This window comes from Rhinopithecus roxellana, chromosome 7 (genome assembly GCF_007565055.1).
Source record: "Rhinopithecus roxellana isolate Shanxi Qingling chromosome 7, ASM756505v1, whole genome shotgun sequence".
Taxonomy (NCBI): Eukaryota; Metazoa; Chordata; class Mammalia; order Primates; family Cercopithecidae; genus Rhinopithecus; species Rhinopithecus roxellana.
In genome coordinates, this window is record NC_044555.1 from 72659655 (window position 1) to 72684890 (window position 25236).

The window sequence follows — 25236 nt, forward strand, 5'->3', positions numbered from 1 at the left end:
TTTCAATCTTAACCATTTTTAAGTGAAATTAAGTATGTTCACACTGTTTTGCAGCCATCGCCACTATCCATCTCTAGAATCATTTTCATCTTGCAAAACTGAAACTCTGTATCTATTAAATAATCATTCCCAATTCCCCTGGGATGGAGTAGTTATTTAAAAAAAATAATTACCACCCATTTTTAATGGGAACAAAGCTTATTTTTATAGACATAATTGGCATATAGCATGCATTTATAGTTGTCAGCCCAAACTATGCCTAAGGTGTATTCTATCCAGGATACAGACATGTCTTCAGACCCAAGGTGGAAGCCCCACAGAAGTCTGTTTTACTGAGATAAAGAAGCCTGTTGGGAAGGAATTCATTCCAAGCTCAGACGGAGAAGCAATATGGGCCACAGCCAGGGAGCCTGCATTAGAGAAATGGGTTGACATTCAGACCCATGTCCATCAATCACTCAGCAGGGAAGTCTACCTAATTCTCAGATTCCAAGCAGTAGTAGGTTAATTGAAGGGGGAAAAAAGTGAAGTGTGCTTTTACTGAAATCTACATGGAATATTAGGAGCTTAGGGCATCAGCAGCATATAGCTGGCAGCTTCAGGAGTGACCAGTGCAGGAGCCAACCAGCTGGCAGCAGTAGGGGCTTTAGCAGTGTTAAATCCTGGAGCCTGTGAGACGGAGCTCAGTGTCCTTATCATCAGCCACCAGTGGTGGGACTCAGACTGGGTGGGCAGTGGTTGTGAGGTCCTTTAGACAGGACCTGTTTCTATCAGTAGGAGCAGGAGGCATCACTACAGAGCCCTGGGAAATGACAGGCATTATTCAGTAGCCAAGGGAACTGCTCGAGTAATTAGAAAAGCACTGAAGTATCCACCATGTGGAATGCTGAAAAACCCTAGAAATACTGGGTTCCAGGGACAATCTGAGAGAGAAGAGCCATAAGGAGTCCTGGGTGCTAGTCTAGAAACCACAGCTTGCTATGAGTATGACTCGGGCAATTCATTGACTCTCTCTGGGTCTTTGTTTTCTCTCCTGAAAGTAAGACAATTGGGATACATGATTTGCGTGGTCTTTTCTAACTGATATTATATTAGCTGAATATTATATGGATGTTGTTATATGATCTCAAGCCAGGCTTTACATTCATGCCAGGTTTTGGTTGTAGAAAGTCTGTATTCTTTATTTAATTGATTAATTAATTAGAAGGAGTCTCACTCTGTCAACCAGGCTGGAGTACAATGGCGCCATCAGAGCTCGTTGCAGTCTCGAACTACTGGGCTCAAGCAATTCTCCTGCCTCAGCCTCTCAAGTAGCCGGAACTACAGACATGCACCACCACGCCCAGAAAAATTTTAAAATTTTTGTAGAGATAGGAACTTACATATTTCCCAGGCTGGTCTCAAACTCCTGACCTCCGCCAATCTTCCCTCCTCGGCCTCCCAAAGCACTGGGATTATTGGTGTGAGCCACCATTACCAGCCAATCTCTCTGAGTCTTTGTTTCCCCATCTGAAAATAAGAGAATTGGGATGCATGATTTGCAAGACCTTTTCAAACTGAAGTTATATTATCTGAATGTTGTGATTTGCTCTCAAGCCAGCCTCTAAGTTCATGCCAGCTTTTGGTTGTGTAAAGCCCATAGTCTTAAACCATGCTTTAAAAAAAGAAAAAAAGAAGGAAAGAAAAGAAACAGGCAATTTCTCATTTCTTTCCAAGCATAAATATTAGCTTAAGCATTAAGATAGACAAGGTCTTTGGCATGATGGCATTGTATAACTGTATTATTTCATGCAGTCTTATTTGAGGAATTCAGTAAGAAGTTACTTTGCATCAGCTTTATCTGTATTTAGCATTTAAGCAGATTAAACCGAATTGGGGGCCTTTAGACTCAATGGCAAAAATGGTTTCACATAATAATAGCAAGGTGCTTTTTACATATTCATGATCTCTGTTTGAACATGTTAAATTCAAGATACCAGATACATGTCTGTATGGAGACCTTAATTCAGTATTTGGGCATACAGTCTCTCTGGACATAAAACCTAGGTGTTTCTAAGCATTCATTTGGTATTTAATCTCACCAAGACAGCATGTGTATTTCATGAAGGTAGGGAGGAGATCAGGAAAGCAGAAAGTGTCTTGAGGCTCACAACATTTAAAGTGCAGACTGAAAAATGGACACTCAAAAGTGGCGCCAGGCCAGGAAATAAGTTTAGTCGTTGTTTGATTGTTTCTTTGAGTGTTTTGCACCCAGTTAGCCTACACGTTTGTTTAAATTATTAAATTGATGGTCATATAACTGCACATGCAAATCTGTGTGTCTGTCTTCTCTTTAAAAATTGGAAGCTGCTACAAGGGTGACATCCTTTAGGAGGGGTGCAAGCTCTCGGCTGGCAAAGCCCCCTCCCCATATCGATGGCTAAACTCAGGCCATTTCCCATCTCCCATCCAGCCTCTGTAATTATATGGGGTGTGATCCTGATTCTGAGGTCCATGAATGGGGAAGAACCAGCAAATAGAGACTCGGAAGAAAGAGGGACACGATAGTAACCTCAGGGAGTGTGTTCAAAGAGGAGCGCATTCCTGAGCGAGGGAATGGCTCACTGTGACAGGTGTTGTTGGAAAGCCAGGGAAGAGATTCTGTCACACCGTGTGCACTGGCCTTGATGCCCAGTGTCCTCAGTGACTCTGGGGGAGCTGTCTGCATGCACCAAGGCTGGTGTGAGGGCAAAAGCAGATGCAGAGTGAGGTCAAGCTCACACTCCAGTTCACACACTGGACTGTCAGTGCTCCCAGATACACGGCAATGAGGGTACAGTGTCAGGAGAGAACAGATAGGTACACTAAAAGCCCAGACTCCACCACTACACCAGATGCATGTAAGACATCGGCACTGTACCCCCTAAATCTATACACATTTTTAAAAATTAAAAGTAAATAAAATTAGGCAGTGTATGGTGGCTCATGCCTATAATTCCAGTGCTTTGAGAGGCCAAGGCAGGAGGATCACTTGAGCCCAGTAGTTTGAGACCAGCCTGGGCAACATAGTGAGACCCTATCTCCTCAGTAAACATTGGAAAGAAAGAAATTGCTAGGCCGGGTGGTCCTCACCATCATCCCAGCTACTCAGGAGACTGATGTGGGAGGATCACTTGAACTCAAAAGTTCGAGACCAGCTTGGGTAACATAGTAAGACCCTTGCCTCTAGAAAATAAAAATAAAAAAAATATTACCCAGGCATGGCAGTGTGCACCTGTCTAGTTCTAGCTGCTCAGGAGGCTGAGATGGGAGAATCACTTGAGCCCAGGAGTTGGAAGCTGCAGTAAGTTATAATCACACCATTGCACTCCAACCTGGACAACAGAGCCAGAACCCTGCCTCAAATTTTTTAAAATAAAAATAAAATTACTTAATAGAACAAAAAAATTGCTCAATTTCTTTCACTTTACAGTTAAGAAAACTAAGATTCAGAGGACTGATATGATTAACACCTACCCCTGACCCCCCACCTAGAATAAAGGTCATAAAATTTCTTCCCGGGCCGGTGAGAAAATAAAGGATAAAAATTTCTCCCCAGGCAGATGAGAAACAGAAAGAGAAAGTAGTGAGTTCTGTCTCCTGATGTCAGGGTCAGAGCCGTAGAGACTTGGTTCTGGAAGTATTTGAGAGTAAGAACCTGGCTCAAGGCTGTGAACCAGGAGCTGGGAGAGGTGTTGCCTACTACTGCCGATGTGAAGACTAGAAGGACATTGATATTGAGTACGTAAGACCTCAGGCTACCACACTGCACACCTACCTGCCACCTTCCCTTCCAGGGAACCAAGCCAGGCCTCTCTCTGGCTGGGAAACCTGTTGAGCAACCTCCTCATATTTGTTGCCAACATAAGCTCTGGTTCTAAATGGAGAACCTGTTGCAGGGTGGGGCAGCATAACCGCAAGAGTGAGAAGAGAGGCAAACAGCAAAATGAAGTAGAAAGCCCACATCCTCCTCGACAAGAGGGGGTCTAACTCAAAGGAAGCAGGCTGCTGGAACACGTACACAGACCTCCATACAAGCAAGACATTGTGTGTGTGTTCAAGCCGCCATCCTCCCCAAAGATTCCTTCACCTGTTATTCTCACAAGGAATGAAATGCAGTGAGGTGAGAGAGTGTTGGGATGGCAGACATGGATGATGGATGAATTCTCTTCCCTCTGTACATTTTCCAGCACAAAGAGCTGCCCCAGGCTGTTGACCCAATACACTGAGTTTTGAGAGGTTTCTGTTTCCTTAGAAAGTTACAGTGCCTTAGAAAGGCACAGTGGTTCAGGCCTATAATCTTAGCACTTTACAAGGGTGAGGCAGGAGGATTGTTTGAGCCCAGAAGTTCGAGACCAGCCTGGGCAACATAGCAAGACCTTATCTCTACAAAAACCACAAAAATTAGCTGAGTATGGTGACACATGCCTATAGTCCCAAGTACTTGGGAAGCTGAGGCAGGGGGATTGCTTGAACCCAAGACTTCAAGGTTGCAGTGAGCTAAGATCGTACCACCTCACCCCAGCCTGGGCAACAGAGCAAAACCTTGTCTCAAGCCGGCATCCTTCAGTTCCTTTTTGTGTCCTTGTCCTTTACAGAAAGATGAAGATCCCTTTCCTCCTACTGTTCTTTCTCTGGGAAGCCGAGAGCCACACAGCATCAAGGCCAAACATCATCCTGGTGATGGCTGACGACCTCGGCATTGGAGATCCTGGGTGCTATGGGAACAAAACTCTCAGGTTGGTAATGTAGCTCCTCAGTAAACACATGGCTGTATTCATAGGCTACAGTCCCCAGCATTGTTAATGTTGATCTATAGAGCACAGAACATGTAGAAACGTTCAAAACCCTCCAAACCATGCCTGGCTTTACGTAGATACACTGAGATGTAGGTGTCGTGAAGGCAGTTGTGAGTTTATCTGTTTGACTATGAACAGGGAGCTGGGTGAGCTCAGGGAGATCACTAAGAAGGTGTGCATCACAGTTCTTCTTTACTGATGGCTATGATGCTGCTTTCCACACATTCACATTTCCATCCCTTTTGTTCACCTATTTCGTCTTCTCTTTTTGGCATCTGGCTTTATTCTGGTTGGTTATGAGTCTGCACTACTCTGTCCTGGCTCATCAGTGCCTTACTCTCACTCTCACTCATGCCCAACTCTCGTTCTTCTAGCCCAGGCCCTACCCTGTCATCAGCTATACAGACTGTCTTAGTCTGTAAAGGCTGCCATGACAAAATGCCATAGGCTGGGTGGCTTCTAAACAATAGAAATGTATTGCTCATAGTTCTGGAGGCTGGAAGCCCAAGATTATGGCATAGCAGATTCAGTGTCTGGTGGGGACCTGCTTCCTGGTTCATAGACAGAACCTTCTCACTGTGTCTTCACATGGTGGAAGCGGGGAGGGAGCTCTCTGGGTCCCTTTTATAAGGTCATAAATCCCATTTACAGGGCTTCATCCTCATGACCTCATCACCTCCCAAAGACCCCACCTCCTAACAAAATCTCATTGAGGGTGAGCATTTCAACATCTGAATTTGGGGGAGACACAAACATTGAGACCGTAGCTGACAATCATGAGGAGAGATGTCATGTTTCAGGACCTCATAACTTGCCAATAATTATCAAAACAGTGGCAACAATGCAATCAAATGAGACTCGAGGCCGTTCGACCCTTGGGTCTGAACATCCTCCCAGAAGTGGGTGTTTTGTTTCTGAGCCCTTTGCATAAAGTCAACCTAACATAAGGCCTATTTTAAAGACCCCTTTGTTTAAAAAGGAAAGTAAGCCTTGTGGAGTAGAATATTGACATTAGAATTTCACTTTCTCTTCCTAATAATGTGGAAATGATGACATAAAAATAGTTCTATGGAGAGCTTCATCACATGAAAGATCAATACAAACTAAATTAAAGGAGAGGATGAGAAAAGAGATTATTTGCTTCTACCAGAACTTTCTTTTTTCTTTTTTTCCTTTTTTTTTTTTTTTTTTTTTTTTTGAGAAGGAGTCTCACACACTGTCACCCAGGCTGCAGTGCGGTGGCACGATCTTGGGAATCACTGCAACCTCTGCCTCCTAGGTTGAAGCCATTCTCCTGCCTCAGCCTCTCAAGTAGGTGGGACTATAGGCATGTGCCACCATGCCTGGCTAATTTTTTGTATTTTTAGAAGAGGTGGGGTTTCACTGTGTTGGCCAGGCTGGTCTCAAACTCCCGACTTCATGATCCACCCGCCTCAGCCTCCCAAAGTGCTGAGGTTACAGGCATGGGCCACTGCACTGGACCAGAACTTTCTTGTAGGATATGTGAATACTAAATACAATACCTGAAGCCAGGAATGGACCCATTGCCAAGTGCCATGGGACACTGATTTTTTTTTCATGCCATTCTCTTACTCTTCATCTTCTTTTTAACAAGAGAAATCTTGGAAAGTATATTTCATCATTACATATCAGACCAAACAAAAATGAAATAGATTATTATATTAAGGAAAATCTTTCCCACAACACATAGCCAAATGTGTCTCACTTTCAATCTGAAACTTTGCATCAAATGTTGCTCTTTATTTTTTTAAGAGTATATTGACCTATGACATTGCTTACATTTTTAAAAAGCATATGCAAGGATAAGATCTGCAATTTTAAGAGAGCACTTTAAGTGTCCTCTTAAAATTGTAATTATCTTGGTATGTTTTCTGCCCCACTTTTTGCCTACTTTTGTAAAATGTTTACAGATCACTTTATACATTTGTGATATAAATCTTATTAATTTAGTGTTTCTTATCAGCATCATGATTTTATTCAGCTTTTTCATTTTATCTATTTCTTTAATATTATGTATTCCTAAGATGTATTAAGATAATAGATAACTGTTCCTACCAAGATGTCTTAATTAAAAAGTTAAAATCAAGTCTTTAAGGTTAAATCTTTACCAATTATCAAAAGAAGAAAAAATGTCTATAAGGCCCCATGGAAGAATCCATGGCAATATCTACCCTAAATCTGCTTTGGTCTCTATATTAGAGTCACATTATTTCTGAATTACATTTCTCATTTTTATATTTTGTAATATCACACCCCAAAATAGTCACTTTTTTTTGTAGGCCAATATAGATACTAGGAGATTTAATTCAAATGCAAAAACAGTCTCTGTCTTCTAAGCATCTTACCCTTTAAGAAAAAAGCAAAATAGAAATATTTGTAATTAAACACATTCACTAAATTAATAAATGATCACTAGTTTGACATTACAGATGCAATGAAATTATTTCCCCCTTCAAACTATGCATCATTGCAGTACTACTCTGTAAGGGCATTGGTCTAGGGAAGCCATGGAACCAATGAACAAGATGTATACTCCCACCCTACAGGCAACCATCTTGAAGGGGAGCACAATTAGCCATGCCATTGCTTTACAGTGAGGACGCTGCTGGTCTGGTGGAGTATGGACTACTGTTCCAAATATAGGTCAATTCCCTTGCATAAACAAGGAAGGGTGCTGGAGGCCCATGAGAATTCCATCTGTACCTGGAACTGAAAGATGGCAGATGATAAGCCAGGCAGGGAAGAAGGGACCTGGATTCCTGGTGGAGGACATGGGATATATCTTGTGGGATATAGCTTGGTATGGTCCAAAAACTAAAAGATATTAATTGCTAAATGACTTCCCAAAATGATCAGCCAATTCATTCATAGAGAAAGGCATCAGGATGGCTTATCTTGCAAAAGGTATCACTCTACAAGTGAACTCATAAATAAGACTTTATTAAGCATAAAAATATAAGCCAACAAAGAGTATTTGGGAGTCACAGCATCTAGTTTCTTCACTGTAGTATTTGTGCCTTTTTCCTGGAGCATATTAACCCATTTGTTGATGCTCACTGGTTGAGGCACATGGAGTCTGATTATTCCCTGTCCCTGGGGGCATGTGGAAATTAGGCAGGGGCTCATTAAAGCTGGTTGTGGAATTCCCTTTGGCTGTGGTTGGGAAAAGAGGGGCGTCAGATTGACCATGGAGATTTCTCTTTTGGTGACACAGAGGTAACTTGGGAGATGTGGATGGGAGAAGAGTGAAGCCTCATCCTCATTCACCCCATCTTTCCCTCCCTGCAGTATCCTATTTTGAAGACTTGGTTTCTCTCTTCTAACTCAGGGTTAGTGAGACCAGGAGCTCAGAGCCCTCTGTATCATGAATGGACCTTCTGGGGATGCCCTGCCTGCATCATTCACACATCTCCATGGTTTTGTTGCAGCTTGAGTCTTGATTCTGTATCACTTCTTCACCACCTCCCCTGCCTCTCTCTCCCACATAACCCCAGACTCGCCCTTGCTCATTGAGAAGTTTCCCACTATAAAGAGCCACAGACAGTTTCATTTTGAAAATTATCACAGAGCTGGCCACAGTGGCTCACGCCTATAATCCCAGCACTTTGGGAGGCCGAGGGGGGCAGATCACTTGGGGTCAGGAGTTTGAGACCAGCCTGGCCAACATGGTGAAACCCTGCCTCTACCAAAAAAATACAAAAATTAGCCAGGCGTGGTGGTGCGTGCCTGTAGTCCCAGCTACTCACAAGGCTGAGATGAGAGAATTGCTTGAACACGAGAGGTGGAGGTTGCAGTGAGCCGAGATCGCGCAACTGCACTCCAGCCTGGGTGACAGAGTGAGATCCTGTCTCAAAAATAAATACATGAACATTAAGTGAAAATGATCACAAATGCTATGATTCTTTTGTTCCAGGACTCCCAATATCGACCGGTTGGCCAGTGGGGGAGTGAAACTCACTCAGCACCTGGCAGCATCACCCCTGTGCACACCAAGCAGGGCAGCCTTCATGACTGGCCGGTACCCTGTCCGATCAGGTAACCTCCTATCTGCATCGCAGGGGCTGTGGTCTCCTTCGGGACAGCCTCCCACCTCCAGGTATCTCCTGGTTCCTAAGGGTTGATTTTTTTCCTGGTTCAGGAATGGCATCTTGGTCCCGCACTGGAGTTTTCCTCTTCACAGCCTCTTCGGGAGGACTTCCCACCAATGAGATTACCTTTGCTAAGCTTCTGAAGGATCAAGGTTATTCAACAGCACTGATAGGTATGAGCATCTATGGGATGGGAACCATCTATAGGTATGGGAACGGCAGGGAGGACTTGGACAAAGTTAGCAAAAGAGCGGGAGGGACGTCATGACAGTTATCTTAGGGATGACGTTGCTGGTACACTTTGCACAACTTTAAATGGGAACAAAATAATTTCAATTGTAGGCTAAAACACAGTGAGCCTATCTGGACTACTTGAATGTATAGATGTGTGTGTGTGTGTGTGTGTGTGTGTGTGTGTGTGTGTGTGTGTGTGTGTTGTATGTTTGTGTGTGTGTGTGTTGTGTGTGTGTATAGATAAATAGATACTTAGATGATACCTAATGATAGATGGATGAATGAATGGATGGATGAATGGATAGATGGAAGAAAGCATTGATGAACAGATGGATAGATAGATAATAGGTAGAGAAGTAGCTAGCTAGCTAGCTAGATAGATAGATGGAGAGAGAGACAAAGGTGAGATAGATGGGATGGATGGATGGATGGATGAATGGATGGATGGATGGATGGATGGATGGAATAGATGATAACTAGCTAGATAGATAGAGAAATAGATAGAAAAATAGATAGATAGATAGATAGATAGATAGATAGATAGATAGATAGATGATAGATAGATAGATAGATAGATAGATAGATAGATAGATAGATAGATAGATAGATGCAGAGAGGGACAAAGATGAGATAGATGGGATGGATGCATGAAATAGATGATGATAGATATGACGGATGGATAGATAGATAGATAGGTAGATAGATAAATAGATAGATAGATGTTATAGATAAATAGATGCAGGGAGACAAAAATGACAGCATGGATAGATAGATAATGAGGCAATTGGATGGATGAAATAGATGATAGATGGAACAAATGAAAGATAGACATATACATAGAGAGAATGTACAAAACTATACACACCATGCTATTGATAAAGATTTTCATTTTACTTTCCAGTATAAAATTATGTCAGAATTTGTCTTGTTGACACACCCACTGATTTTATCCTGTAGATAGGATTGAAACTTTCCTGTTTACATGAAGAGCTTGAATCTAAGCAGGCCATAAAATGAATCCTAGCAAATCTCAGAGGAGCAAAATGACCCTTTTCTTTCTTCCAAAATCTTGTTAAAAAACTGTCATTTTTTTCTTTTGTGAGGCACTCATTAATTTAGTGATCTAATTAACATTTTATAAGAAATTTTCAGAGGTGCTTAAAATAATTGCTGAGTTACTGAGTGTGATTTCCTCATGCCTCAGGGGTAGGTTCTGAAGTAAGGATTCATTTCCACTTTTAACATTCAAGGAACAAAATTAAGTTGCTTCTAAAACTTTAATTTTAAGGGCCTATCTCAGAAAAGCATCTGACCAGGAAAAAGAAAAAAAAAAAACTTGTGTTTTTCTCTAGAGTGTGGTTTCCTGTCTATTAAAGATGTTAGCTAGTTTTCGTTTTGGATTTTTATCTGATTGGGGTTTTTTTGGTGGTGGTTTTGTTTTGTTTTGTTGAAATCACTAAATTAGTTCGTATTTCTTGGTAGAGTGAGTAGAGGATTTTTATCTGGTTGAGATTTTGTTTTTTTGTTTTGTTTTATTGGAATAGCTAAATTAGTTCTTATTTTCTGGTAGAGTGAGTAGGTAATACCTTAGCGTTTGTGGAAAAAAAAAGTGAAAAACTCTAGGGTCCTATGAGCGGGAAGGCTAGCTTCATGAAATAGTCAGAGCCTCCTTTTCAGTGTGTAGGAACAGAAGCTTGGATTTGAATCAGTGTGTTTATTGGGACTGAAGTGATCCCCCATTTGTCTTCTCAGGGAAATGGCACCTTGGGATGAGCTGTCACAGCAAGACTGACTTCTGTCACCACCCTTTACATCACGGCTTCAATTATTTCTATGGGATCTCCTTGACCAATCTGAGAGACTGCAAGCCTGGAGAGGGCAGCGTCTTCACCACGGCCTTCAAGAGGCTGGTCTTCATCCCCCTGCAGATCATCGGGGTCACCCTCCTTACCTTCGCTGCACTCAATTGTCTGGGGCTACTCCGCGTGCCTCTAGGCATTTTTTTCAGCCTTCTCTTCCTAGCAGCCCTAATCCTGACCCTTTTCTTGGGCTTCCTTCATTACTTCCGGCCCCTGAACTGCTTCATGATGAGGAACTATGAGATCATTCAACAGCCCATGTCCTATGACAATCTCACCCAGAGGCTAACGGTGGAGGCGGCCCAGTTCATACAGCGGTGGGTATTGCCTTGTCCTCTGATGCTGCCTGTTAGAAAACATTCTGGGTTATTTCTCGTGGAGGTGGAAGAACCAGCAGAGTTTTTTTTGTTTGTTTGTTTTTGTTTTTTTTTTTTTTTTGAGACGGAGTTTTGCTCTGTCGCCCAGGCTGGAGTGCAGTGGCACAATCTCAGCTCACTGCAAGTTCTGCCTTCCCGGGATTCATGCCATTCTCCTGCCTCAGCCTCCCAAGTAGCTGGAACTACAGGTGCCCACCACCATGCCTGGCTAATTTTTTGTATTTTTAGTAGAGACGAAGTTTCACCGTGTTAGCCAGGATGGTCTCGATCTTCTGACCTCGTGATCCACCCGCATCGGCCTCCCAAAGTGCAGGGATTACAGGCGTGAGCCACCGCACCCGGCCAGAACCAGAAGGATTATTATGCTAGCCACATTTTCCCTTCCATGCCTAACATATTTCTTCAGCCAACACTCACCATAGCACATGTTTAATGGCCTTAGAAAGGTATTTCAATGCAGTGTGCTCTCCTTAGAGCGTCTGCCAACACTCCCCACACCCTGGGCGGGAAAGGCCACGGCAAAATAATGTCTGCTGATGACAAAGGAGGTGTCAGATATCCTGCGGGCCTTTTTTTTTTTTGAGATGGAGTCTCGCTGTGTTGCCCAGGCTGGAGTGCAAATGGTGCCATCTCTGCTCACTGCAACCTCCATCTCCCAGATTCAAGTGATTCTCCTGCCTCAGCCTCCTGAGTAGCTGCAATTGCAGGTGCCTGCCACAATGCCTGGCTAATTTTTTTTCTATTTTTAGTAGAGACAGGGTTTCACCAACTTGGTCAGTCTGCGTTTTGAACTCCTGACCTCAGGTGATCCACCCACCTCGGCCTCCCAAAGTTTTGGGATTACAGGTGTGAGCCAGGTACCCAGCCCCACTGGTCTTTAATCTTCGAATGTGGCCATCAAGAGAGGCAAGAAAATGGCTTATGTTTAGTTTAGAGGTTGTCCTTGTGATATAAACAATGTGGAAAGATCCAAAATATTTTGGGTTAATCTCTGAGCAAACAAAGCAGAACCAAAACCTCTGTGAGTAAACTGGGTGAAGTGAGTGATGTCTTTTGGGTCTGTTGGGTCCCATTGAGTTTATCGTTTTGGGGATTGCAGTCTGTAGGTGGAGTAACCATTAACAGCGGAGCAGACAACATTCCTGAGTTACATAGGTAGGTATAATATATATCTATATTATAATACACAATATAGAGAGCATAAGTAGATATAATTAAGCAGATATTATATAGAGCCTATGTCAAGAGCACTTGCTATTCAAAACAAGCAAATAACAGTATTTTGTTCCACTTGTAACTGTGGAGGACAGGACTTTAAAGAGAAATGGAAAGTTCATCTGAAAATCAGACGTTTGGTCTTTATGGTGACTTAAACTCTATGGGAGATTTAAAAGAGAGTTTGGGCGGTGATTTAAAAATTATAAAGGAGATAGAGGAAATATAGGTAATATTGGTTTGTCATCCAATTAATTGCATGACACAAAATTGTAAAATGAATCTCTGGATTGAACAATGAATGACAATGAAAAGGAAGTTATTGTGATGAAGGGAAAGTATATTAGGGATTTAATTTTAAAACAAGCAAATATGCTCAGCCTAAGAAGAAAATACATAGTTAAGGTATGTGGAAGCTACATAAGTTAGGGCTGGTGAGAAAGGTAAAAAGTAATGTACTCTATGAAAATTATGTTGTCATTTCCTCACGTGGAAGATGTTGTGTTCCTATGTCCAGATCTTGTGGACATGGAGTTGATGTTGTGTTCCTATGTCCAGATCTTGTGGACATGGAGTTGATGCTTTACTGGAGTTTGGGAATGGGCAGTGGTTCTCCTCACTCTCTTCTTCCAGTTATGAAACAGTGTAGGAGCAACCCATTCACCTGGAAGTACAACAGTGTCCTGCTACACACAACATCACAGATTATGCAATAGATAAATCATAGGGTGTATTTTAGTATATCTCTCTGGTATCACAAAAGTGTTTCATCGACTCTGACAGAAACCCACATATGGTTTGGGTATCTGAACAGACTATGAAGTGACTTACACAAAAGTTGCAATTGATAGTATCACTTCCTCCCTCTAAAAATGAGACAAAAATAGAATGATTGGTTCTTATAGTTCACACCACCTCTCAGTTTCAACAGATTTTATTAAAATCTAAATTGTCATTTAACTGTGAAATATATAAACTGGTCATTGGTCATTGTAAGTATTCTCAGTTTCAGCCTCTGGGACTTGGTTCCAGAGAGTACGCTATGTACTGGCTACCCAACTGCTGAGGGAGCACCACACAATTTAAGTTTTTATTTTGGTTAACATCCCACTTCTGCTGCCAGGGTCTGTTTTTGTCAGTGGAGACTGACAAAATCTCAGTGGATTAACACTTGAAAATTTGTTTCTTGCCCATGCGAAATCTATTGCTGGTTGGGTGATGCTCTAGGGAATCTTTGCTCCATGAGGAGACTCAGGGATCCAGGTTGCTAATATCTTGTGGTTCTGTCAATCTCAATAGATGGCCTTCCCAATAGCATCCACAGGAGAAAAGAGTTGAAGGGTCTCTTGGGGACTTTTCCTTACTTCACTGACCCAGGGGTCAGCATGTAGACCAGGCCCCACATCTCCACCTTGACTTGACATGGGGCTAAGAGGTAGTCTCCCCATGTCTTCAGGAAGAAGACAATGAAATGGCCTTACTGAACATATAGCAGTGATTTTCCTGCTGCAAGTAGTGATTTTCAAATTTGTTTTAAAGCTGAGGAATATTTCAGATGAAATTTTATGAGAAGCTAAGTATGTCAGAGGGATAAAAGTTGCAGTGCTTGGGTTAACCTGGAACAGAGGACTGCGTTTGGAAATTACTGACATTTAATGAAGCCCCATGGAAACCTCATGAACAGCTGGAGAGAAAGGGCAGACTCTACAACAAAAGAATAAAAGAACATGTGAGCAAACACCTACTTAGTGCAGACTCTAGGCAAATTAATATTTAACAGACATTTGTAAGTAAAAAAGGTAGGCACACCAGGAGAAAAATCAACACTAGCCTTGGAATTTTAAAAAAGAATTATTTGATATTACAACTATGTGAGTGGAAGTTGAAGGAATTTGCCCAAGGTTATAAATAAGTGTAAACGAAAGGGGCTAATTTATTATAAAATTTGGATTGCAGACATGTACCACATAATAGCATTTTGGTCAACAATGGACCATGTATATGACAGAGGTCCCATGAAATTATAATGGAGCTGCCTTATGCAGCTGTATGTTTGTATCTTTTTTGTTTTTTGAGACAGAGTCTCACTCTGTTGCCCAGTCTGGAGTGCAGTAGTGCGATCTCGGCTCACTGCAGTCTCCCCTTCCCGGGCTTAAGTGATTCTCTGCCTCAGCCTCTGAAGTATCTGGGATTACAGGTGCCCACTACCATGCCCAGCTAATTTTTGTATTTTCAGTAGAGACGGGTTTTCACCGTGTTGGTCAGGTTGATCTCAAACTCCTGACCCCGAATGATCCACCTGCCTCGGCCTCCCAAAGTGCTGGGATTACAGGCATGAGCCACCACACCCAGCCACGTTTGTATCTTTTATACTGCATTTTTTCCTGTACCTTTTCTATCTGTACGTATATCTAGATACACAAATACTTGCCATTGCATTGCAGTTGCCTGCAGTACTCAGTACAGTCACATGCTGTGCAGGTTTGTAGCCTAGGAGCAATAGACTCTACCATATAGCCTGGGTGTGTAGTGGGCTGTACCATCTAGGCTTGTGTAAGTGCACTGTATGATGTTTGCAGAATGATGAAATTGCTTAATGATACATTTCTCAGAACATATCCCTGTCACTATAGGATGCATGTCTGTACTTGAAGCATTGATGTGAAGTATACTGTTTATTGGTATTTTAATATTTTCATCAGAGAAAAATAGAGTAAAGAAAATCTATAGTTTGGTGTTGTGTGTGCATATGTGTCTGTATATATATATGTGTAAACACATATGGCGTGTGTGTATATATGTGTGTGTGTGCTTTACACACATATGTATTTAACTTATAAATAGATAAATTATTGAAATTGATTTCCAAGGGAAGCTATAGGAGATATACACGTACAGCAGCAGCAAGTATTAATGTAAAGAATAAAGAATTTTCTGCCCAGGGATGGATAATAGCCACTAAAAGTCCTTTAAGCAACTATTTATAGGTCTGTCAGAATTCAGATATGAGGTGGGCTATTTGTCATGATTTTCACAGATTTGGGCTGACGGGCACATGCTGGAGGGGTCGTGAGTCGTTCTTGGGCAATATGCGTGTAGTCTGGGTGCCTGTCCTGGGTAAACGTTGGGGTCTGTGGGTAGCCATAGCTCCATCATGTCATGCCCATGCTGACAGCCTGTCTTACACAGGCACCAGAGACTGCAGAAACCTGTCGGATTCCACTCACAGCAAAATGGCATGGTGAAGGATGTCATGCAATTCCTAAGAGAGGAAGGAAGACTTCACACTGTCAGTCACACTCCTGAACATTCATTTCAAATATTATTTGTACAGAGATACTGCGGAGTTATCAGTGCCCATGGTCAACCCACACAGCCAGAAGCAGACATTGCAGGGCTGGCCACCTGCCTCCTGGGCATGGCACTTGGTTCAGAACTATGCATTGTAGGTGACCTTTGCTAGGCTAGTGTATGGTGGCATATAATACAGGATCACTGTGACTTCCTGCAGATAGACAAAGAAGGGAAAAGGGAGAGTCCAGTACTACAGGGGTAGACAAGCGATACCTCAGACTTTGCATAAGGAAAACCCCAGAGGTGCTTATTGCAGCTGAAGATGGCCAAGATGAACTCTGGGGACTGTCACAGAGTAGTTCCGAAGCGAGACTTTGCATCAGCATTTTAATAAGCTTCTCAAGACATTCTAAGCTGGGTGTTTCATAGGGCACTCTGAGAAACACTGGGTTTTGTATATGTGTGTGAGCTTTGGCTACTGTGCAGAAACACTGCAGTTATTTGTCACCTAGATTTTTCTAGAAGGTGATGCTGACAGGTGATCTCATGTAAAAGCTTTGGAACTTTATAAGATACATCATTCAGTTATATCATCATCTAGGAAGATGCACACAGATACGTGATTGAAAAAAAAGCTTAAGAAATGATCTTTCTCTTACTAAGGTGATTGCCCTGATATTTTCCACCCTATTTTATTCTGTTTTTGTTGTTGTTGTTGTTGTTGTTGTTGTTTTGTTTTTTTGTAATAATCTGGTTCGGGAACTAAATTAAATTCATGATGTATCAATGGGTCACAGTCTACATGATTGACCATGCTCTTACCTAGTGTGCTAGCTTTACTGTATTTGATAAACAGGAGCATAGCCATTCCAAGATGGAGCAGCACTCTTGGGCCGGTCTATTTAAGGCAGAAAACAACATTGTGCTGTTTGTCAAATTTGCTGGGAAAGCTGGACATCCTTCTATCAGTCTTCATCTACCACAAATCTCTCAAAACCAGACAGGGTGGAGATTAATGTAGTGTCCATTAGACAATGGATAGTCAGAAATGACACTCGGCTTTCAGGGTGAATCACCTTGTATGACATGTATTTTGACAGAAATTGTTTAATCTATTAGATATATAAATATTCGTATGATTACAAGGCATTTTAATGGCTTCCTCAGTATATAATTTTGAGAGGCGACCAAAACAAATTTGATGATCATGAGGATATTGAAGCCTGACAAGTTTATCTTGATTATCTCTAATTATTATTAGAGAGCTGAGATTTTCTTTCAGAACTAGAGATTTAAGATGTTCTAGCAGCACCACAGTTGGAGGTGATGGTTATTGAATTATAACAAAAGGGTTTTTTCTTCAAAATAGGTGATTCTAGTGTAGATGGCTATTGTCCACATTGGAGCACTCACTGCATAGTTAATATTAGTGAAAATGCTAGCATTTTGTACACTGTGATGCCATTCACAAAAAACTTCTTACATACATTATCTGAAGATAAAAGATTTAAAGCACATTGTTACAATCATCCTTGGGTAGAGCTGTCTGTCTGCGTTAGATTAGTTATCTGATTCACAAAATATGATATCCAAGAGTCTTGAGAGAATGGCCTTGATATGCTACCAAAGAATCCTAACATTGGTGACACCACCATGTTCATAAAACATTCCTTCAATGTCTGAAGATACATTTATATGTGTTATTTCATTATCCAGAATATCGTGAGCAATTTAGCCAGGTCTTACCACCTTTGTGAGAAATGGAGGTATATTTTTCAGCAGCCGAAAAAGGAATGCCTGATCAAAGCAATGGTAGTATTAGTGGAAATTACCCAAATACTTTTGAATTTAAAAATTTCCAGTTGCAACTGGTGCCTTGTTTAGATATTTTAACATACAGAAATATATATATGTATGTATATTTTTTTTTGTACACAGCTGCTTCTCAGTTCATCTGTCAAAGGTGGTGAGGAAAATGATTTAAAACTCCTACTTCTAAAATTTATAGGCTTTCTGTGCACTGTGTTACTGATATGATTTATACTCAAGGGTTTGCTCGTGAGATGCTAGCTTGCAATATTAGGATATGAATGACAAGGAGGCATAAGGCAAAGATGCTTCATTGGCTTGTGATTCTTGCAAATGAAGTCCACTTAGTCAAACCCAGTTTGTGGCCTGGGATTCCAAGCATATATTTTCAAGTTGAGGAGAGCGATGATTTAGAATATATAACCATCCACTCCACAATCCCTCACCCTAATTGACTCATTCAGGGATAAATTTATCTGGGGGAGATGCTTCTATTATTAGAGAGCTGAATAATTAGCTCACCATATGTTATACGCTCTACAGTAATTCAGGAGATGGGTCATCCTGAATACACTTTAATTAGCCAGAAATCCTTGTTATTCTTGCATAAAGGAGTGAACTATAAATTTCTTAGAGATACCCAGCTCTCTGTACGTGCCCTGTAGGGTCATCCCATTATCACAGCTTTGGGATTTGCCATCCCTCTCTTCGTTGCAATGCAAAACAGATCCAACTTAGGTGTACAGCAGAAATGGTAACACGGAATGGGACATGTTCAAGTGTAATAGACACTGTGGAGTGGTTGCCAATTATACGTCAGGTGCTGTGGATACACACATTATTTTGTGCACCTTCCACACCCATTGCTTCCTTCACACCACATAATAACCTCATGAGGTCAGTAAAGAGATGTCTTACCGTGGAGAAACTTTGAAACTGAAATCGTTTGAATGAACAAAGCTCCACAGGTAATAAAGAGTAGAGGCTGAATTTAAACAGAGCTAACTCAACCTTTTGAATGTTGGAATGCTTCATAAACAGTTGGGGGAATCATTTCCATCTACTCCGGTGCGTTAGACTTATTGAGTGAGGATTAGTCCGAGTGAGGATTAGCTGGAAGAAGATTACGGTGTTATATGGGTGTCTTGACACCTTTTTCCAGATGGAAGAGTCTAGGTCCAATGCTCAAGGAAGGAGAATGCATCTCTGTAATTCTTATAGATAAGTTTCAGTATCAGTAGTGTTATCATTACTATGGCAATCGTGAAGTATCTGGATGCTCTGAAAAGAAAATAAAGGGTAAGGATGGTGGGAGAATGTAGCAAGTTAATTTTATTCACAAACAGCTTTTTTCTTTAGTTCAAGTCAAGGCTAATTTTTAAAAAGGTGTCATGCTGGTGGGTAGAATGAGATTCATGTTTTATGTCTTCAATAGAAAGAGATGGATGTTGGTCACTCTGCTTTGTGAAAAACCAGATATGTTGACCTCTTCTCTGAATTCGTTGAAGCAGTGCTTCCTTACTAGGAAAAATATTTAAGTTTAGGTAAATCGCTTTGTGTTTTTCTCTGAAGATATATATATGCTCACTTCGAACAGTAAATTTCCAAGAATGGCAATGACTTTATACACACCCACATAATCTGTATAGTATGTTATACATTTATGGGGTTTATAGATTTATCTGGAATTTGCCATTCATATAAGGTTCTCCAGGCTGAAGTTTATTAAGTTGTTTCAATATATTAAATATATGTATGTATATTTTGAGATATTATAATTAGAATTTCAATAAAAGCTAGTAAGTTTTAGTCAAGCTCAATGTAGGCTAACTCTTGTTCTTTATAAATGAATTTTTTTAGCAAAGGATTTATGGATAACAAATCAAAAATTTGGAAATTATGTAGAGTTCTTTTTTAATCTCTGACTTCCCGGAGTGGTAAGTCTCCTCTTCTGACAACAATAAGCCCTGCTCCCTGACAGCTCTCCACAGAAAAACCACCAAAACATCAGCATGATGGAAAGTGTCAGTAATCAAGGGGTGGGGGGAAACACTGACATGAAAAGATTATACTTTTAGTGGCGAGCCATGGGGAAGAATCTCTCCTACCATTTCCTATGGTCTATACTTTAATGATAAATAAATCCTCCTTTCTACAAGCATTGCTTGTGTAATCATAATTCCCTAAAATCTATGACAGCTGATACATATATTATTGGAAGAAGATATGACCTTTTGTCCTGGTCTATGTACTGCTATCACCATTTGGCACAGTCACAATTGCGAAATGCATTTATTGGGTGCCTCCAGCCTATCCTCTCCCATTTCCAGCTTTACCCCAGTGTAAGTGGCTGTGATGAATACCTGTGATTTGGCTCAAAGTGTCTTTTGAATAAAGGGATCTTTAGGAGGTTTCATTAGCTTCGATAAGCCAGTGTAAGCCAGAAAGGCTGGGGTGATATTGATTTTAATTCATGGTAAGAAAAGTAAATCAGATTAAACATTAAGGGCAATACACAATAGTGTAAGCCAGAAAGGAATGGGGTGATATTGATTTTAATTCATGGTAAGAAAAGTAAATCAGATTAAACATTAAGGGCAATACAGAGGGACACACACAGATGCTCATTCAAAAATGGAAAATTTAAATAATTAAAGAATTATCAAAGAGTCACATTATTCAGTAACTGTAGATAACACATGATTTGTTTCTAACTTTTGTGGGCCTATGGGATATGTATTTTAAAATGAGGGCAATGGGCACAGTGGCTCATGCCTGTAATCCTAGCACTTTGGGAAGTCTAGGTGGGAGGATCACTTGAGCTCAGGGGTTCAAGACCAGCCTGGGCAATACAGCAAGACCCTGTGTCTACAAAAAATAAAGTAATATTAGCCGGGCATGGTGGTGTGTGCCTGTAGTCCCAGCTACCTGAGGACTGAGGTGAGAAGATTGCTTGATGCCAGGAGTTCAAGACCAGCCTGGGCAATATACTGAGACCTTGTCTCTACAAAAAATAAGGAAGTATTAGCTCAGCATAGTCGTGCACACCTGTCGTCCCAGCTACTCAGGAAGCTGAGGTGGGAGAATCTCTTAAGCCCCGGAGTTGTAGGCTGCAGTGAGCGATGATTGCACCACTGCACTCCAGCCTGCACAACAGAGCAAGACCCTGTCTCTGAAAAGAAAAAGGGGTGGGGGAGGGCTTCTTTTTTGGATGAACCTCTGGTTTCAGGCTGAGCATATTGTAACAATACAGGTACCGAGGGATGTTCGTCTTTTGCCATACTAGATCTAGTGGGTCCATGGCATTCCCAACTGACTGGGGCATAGATAAAGAATGCTTAGACCTGACCCTGGAAATGCCTCTCCAGCCGTATATTTCTGTATCTCTGAATATCATACCTGTGAATAGCTCAAAAGCCTACATGTTTATGGAAAACATTCACAAACGCTGTCATGCTATGTGAACCATTGAAAGCTACCTCTTTCTGGGAGCAAATTCTGACCCCTGCCAGGTTGAGATAAGTTCTCCTTCTCTGAATTCATTCTCTGCAGCACTGGGTAAGGGTACTTAAGACAGCTCAGACTAACCATCGATGCTCTTGTCTGAACTGTGGGTTGCTGATGGCAGGGTCCGTTCCAGTCTCTCTTTATATTTCTAGTGCCTAGTATCGTGTGTCAGCAGAACATTTGCTTAATAACTGCAAAATTCATAGATAGAAGACATGAACAGCTGGATGTATAAATCCATCTGCTGCACGCAGAGGTGGTCACGTGAAATTCGTGGGGGGGGCGGGGGGGCGGCGACTGTTGATACTGCTATCTGGTTTATGCCATACTCTAATTACCAGCAGCAGAAGGTATCCAGAAGGAATTCACTGACATCCCTATTTGCATTCCCGTTATTCCCTATGCCCACTGCAGTTGGAACAATACTACAATAATAAAGGTCAGACGCTCAGATGAAGATTATTAATCTAAAGACTATCAAAAGTATACTTTATGACAGACAGAAAAAAAATGCCTTAACCATCTTCTTGCCTGAATTTTCACTCCTGCCTCTATAGAATGTAAATCTTTTGATTCTGAGATCGGAATGATTACATGTTGCTGGAAAGGCTCAGGGCTGCCTTCTGTATTTTTAACAAATGGAGCTCAGGCATGTAGCAGCTGAAAGTTCTATCTTTTCGCACAGTGTGCAAGACAGTGGCAATAAATTTTCAAAAGAATTGTTTACTGAAGTACTCCAGCTAATAAAAAAGGAGTTAAGCTGTTATTGAGAAATCTTTCTTCCACCCACTTGCTGATGTGTCATTCAGCTTTCAAGGTCATAGAGAGGAAGGGAGACCCAGATCTCCTTCCTGAGCCTGGGTGTGAAGCCAATGGTCTTTCCTGGTCTCTCAAAGAATATCACAAAGCAAGAATTCCTTCACCTGGGCACAGGCTGTCAGTTACACCTCAGGTGTGTGCAGGAAAGTCAGTGATTTATGTCTGGCTAGCCAACATTCCCATGCACCGTTGATTTCACTTCTGTTCCTGGATGGTAAATCTTGGAACAGTGTTTTTGCAAGCCAAGTATGCTTTTCTCTGTTTTCTGGGTTTGTTTTTGTATGTCAAATCTAATCAACTCTACTCGATGCACAGAGTATACATAAAGATGCTGGTATCTCTGATGTCACCCCTATAGGATGAAAAACCACTGCTTTATAGAGAGATGATAGAAAACGAGTTCCATAAATATGTGAATTTTGATAATAAACACATTGATTCCCTTCTCCCCTTCTAAGGAGGATTCCCCTGCATTCCAAGACAAAGGTCACATTCTGTAGCCTTGATTGAAGCTCAGATCTTTGACTCAACTGTTCTTTCAGTCCTCATGAACCAGCTTTTATTTCAGGCTCTCTTATTTGCCGGTGTGTCATCCTTATCATTTATTTCCTTATTTCCACCTCACATTTTAATATGGCACAATTTTATGATCCTGCCAATCATGTTGATGGATGTCTCTTTCTTCTTCTTCTTCTTCTTTTTTAACTTTTGAACAAGAGGACTGCTATCCAAAATTGGAGAATCCAAGTCGAAACTGGACTGGAGCCCAGTGCTGGGCATTTCAATCCATGCAATAGCTCTTTGTTCTCAGCAAATTCTGTCACTCACATCCTGTATGACCATGTACCGTGCTTGGGAGATTGACTTTTTAAGCTTTCTTATCTATTTTCCTTAACTTTAAATCTAAAAATAAATGGGAGAACAGATGAGAGTGAAATTGCAGTGAGATTGTTCTCATACATAATGTAACTCTCTATTTAGGAACACAAAGACTGTAATTTCATGTTCGTTTTGAGGAATCTAAGCCAGTTTAGGGGAACACAATCTGCTTCTGGGGAAGGAGGTGCAATTTGCCCAGGTGTGAATAAACTTTCCCCATAGTAAGTAGAATGGAGGCTTCACAGTCTGCCCTGTGTGGCCAAGCTCTCTAACATACCGTGGCTCCGTTCAAGGGCATCTTCTCTTAGAAGGAACCAAACACGTGGCTTGGTAGAGATGCTCATATGTAAGTCATCAGCTAGGATGACAATTCCAGTGCTTCCATCTAAGCAGTAGTATGTCCTCTTTTCTTTCTGAGACGTAACAGTGAATGTTATAGACCAGGTCCAGTGGGCTCTCATTGCATGCCTTCTTATTCCAGTTCCTGTGAGACGTGCATTGTGAATGGTTTATGTTGCATATGGTTTAGACTTCTGCCTAAGTCTCTTGTTACTTAGAAGGGATGTGGTTTATGTAATGGTTGCTCTAGAGCAAGGATTCCTCTGCAGAACTTCTGTTCTGAATCTCTTGTTACTTTGAAGGAATGCGGTTTATGTAACAGTTGCTCACATTCCTGTGAGATATTAACAGCATTTCCTTGTTTCATATTATTGTAAAAAAAATTTGCCACCAAGTACTGGAATAATAAAACATGGTTCTAATGATTACCAATAACTCGTTAGATTTGATCTGCCTATTTTCAGATAACTGGAGATGCCTGGCTTAGCTCTAACCCAAAGTGTGCTGTTTTATGCTGATTTTCTCTTTCAAAGGAGTAGGGGTTAATTAATATAAGAACTGACCTTAAAAATGAAGTGTTACAGCCATAGGTGTGAGCAGTTCGAGGAGCCCAAGGTATACTAACATTAGCAAAATACAAATGCATTTAGAAAAGCATATGTCTGTTTATTGTTTCCAGGAAAACTTATTAATATTTGTGACACCCAGTCCAAAATTTGGAATGTTTTTGGCTATCATGAGAGGTTAAGGAAGCCAGAAATACATAGAAGAAAAATTAATTTAACTACATATATATATATATGTATGTATGTATGTATGTATGTATATAGTCTTCTGAACTGTTACTGGCTGGTAAAGATGTGGACCATAGGAGATGACCTGGTAAAAGTAAGAAGAGACTTAGGAGAGAAGTTCTGCAGCGTAGTCCCTGCTCTAGAGCAACTGTTACATAAACCATGTCCCGTCAAAGTAACAAAACACTGAGGACAGAAGTTCTGCAGAGGAATCTCTGTTCTAGAGCAACTGTTACATAAACCACATTCCTTCAAAGTAACAAGAGATTTAGGACAGAAGTTCAGCAGAGGAATCCTTGCTCTAGAGCAACCGTTACATAAACCACATCCCTTCTAAGTAACAAGAGACTTAGGCAGAAGTCTAAACCATATGCAACATAAACCATTCACAATGCAATTCACATTGCATTCCCAAGGCCCTGTCATTTACTTGACTGCTGGGCGGGGCTGCCAATGCTTAGAAAGCAGATGTAATATTTCATCCAATAACAGATTTGCTGAATTTATGCCACCTGCCAATCACTTTGCAGGTGTCAGGAACACCATGATATAAATGACATGTCCTGCCTGGTGGTCTGGTGGGAGAAGAGAGCGCATAAAAGACTCTGGTGTCATGGAACACATGCTTTATTAGCATTTGCTAAAAAAAAATTGAATCTCCAGGCTGGGTGCAGTGGCTCATACCTGTAATCCCAGCACTTTGGGAGGCTGAGGCAGGAGGATCACCTGAGGTCAGGAGTTTGAGACCAGCCTGGCCGACATGGTGAAACCCCATCTCTACTAAAAAAATTACAGAAATTAGCCAGGCATGGTGGTGTACACCTTTAATGCCAGCTACTCCAGAGGCTGAGACAGAATCGCTTGAACGCAGGAGGTGGGGTTTGCAGTGAGCCGAGATCATGCCACTGCACTCTAGCTTGAGCAACACAGCAAGACTCTATCTCAAATATAAAATCATAATAAAATAATAATCTCCATACGCTAGAACCATGCCTGGCCTGTAGCAGATGCTTAACAATATTGTTTTAGGGTTCCCTTTTCTGAGCCCCAACAGGGCAACTAGAAAATACTGAAGACAAAGAGGAAACGGCCAGCAGAGAATCGTCTCTCAGTCTCCCCTGAGGCTAGCCATACAGACTAGAATCCCTCTTCCCCAAAGCATAAAAATAGTCAATGTATTGTAC

The 25236-nt window shown here is 41.3% G+C and overlaps 1 protein-coding gene across 3 annotated transcripts in view; it reads left to right on the forward strand.

The window, feature by feature from the left end:
• The window catches only part of STS (steroid sulfatase), a 205733-nt gene that overhangs the window by 101422 nt on the left and 79075 nt on the right, over positions 1-25236 (forward strand). For 2 of the 3 annotated variants that reach the window (XM_010354943.2, XM_030934721.1), the window contains exons 3-6: positions 4617-4757; positions 8752-8873; positions 8977-9099; positions 10913-11336. In XM_010354943.2, coding sequence (XP_010353245.1) covers positions 4617-4757; positions 8752-8873; positions 8977-9099; positions 10913-11336 — 810 coding nt within the window. Of the gene's footprint in view, positions 1-3895; positions 4142-4616; positions 4758-8751; positions 8874-8976; positions 9100-10912; positions 11337-25236 lie in introns of those variants that run through there. The other variant, XM_030934722.1, reaches the window with a different exon arrangement.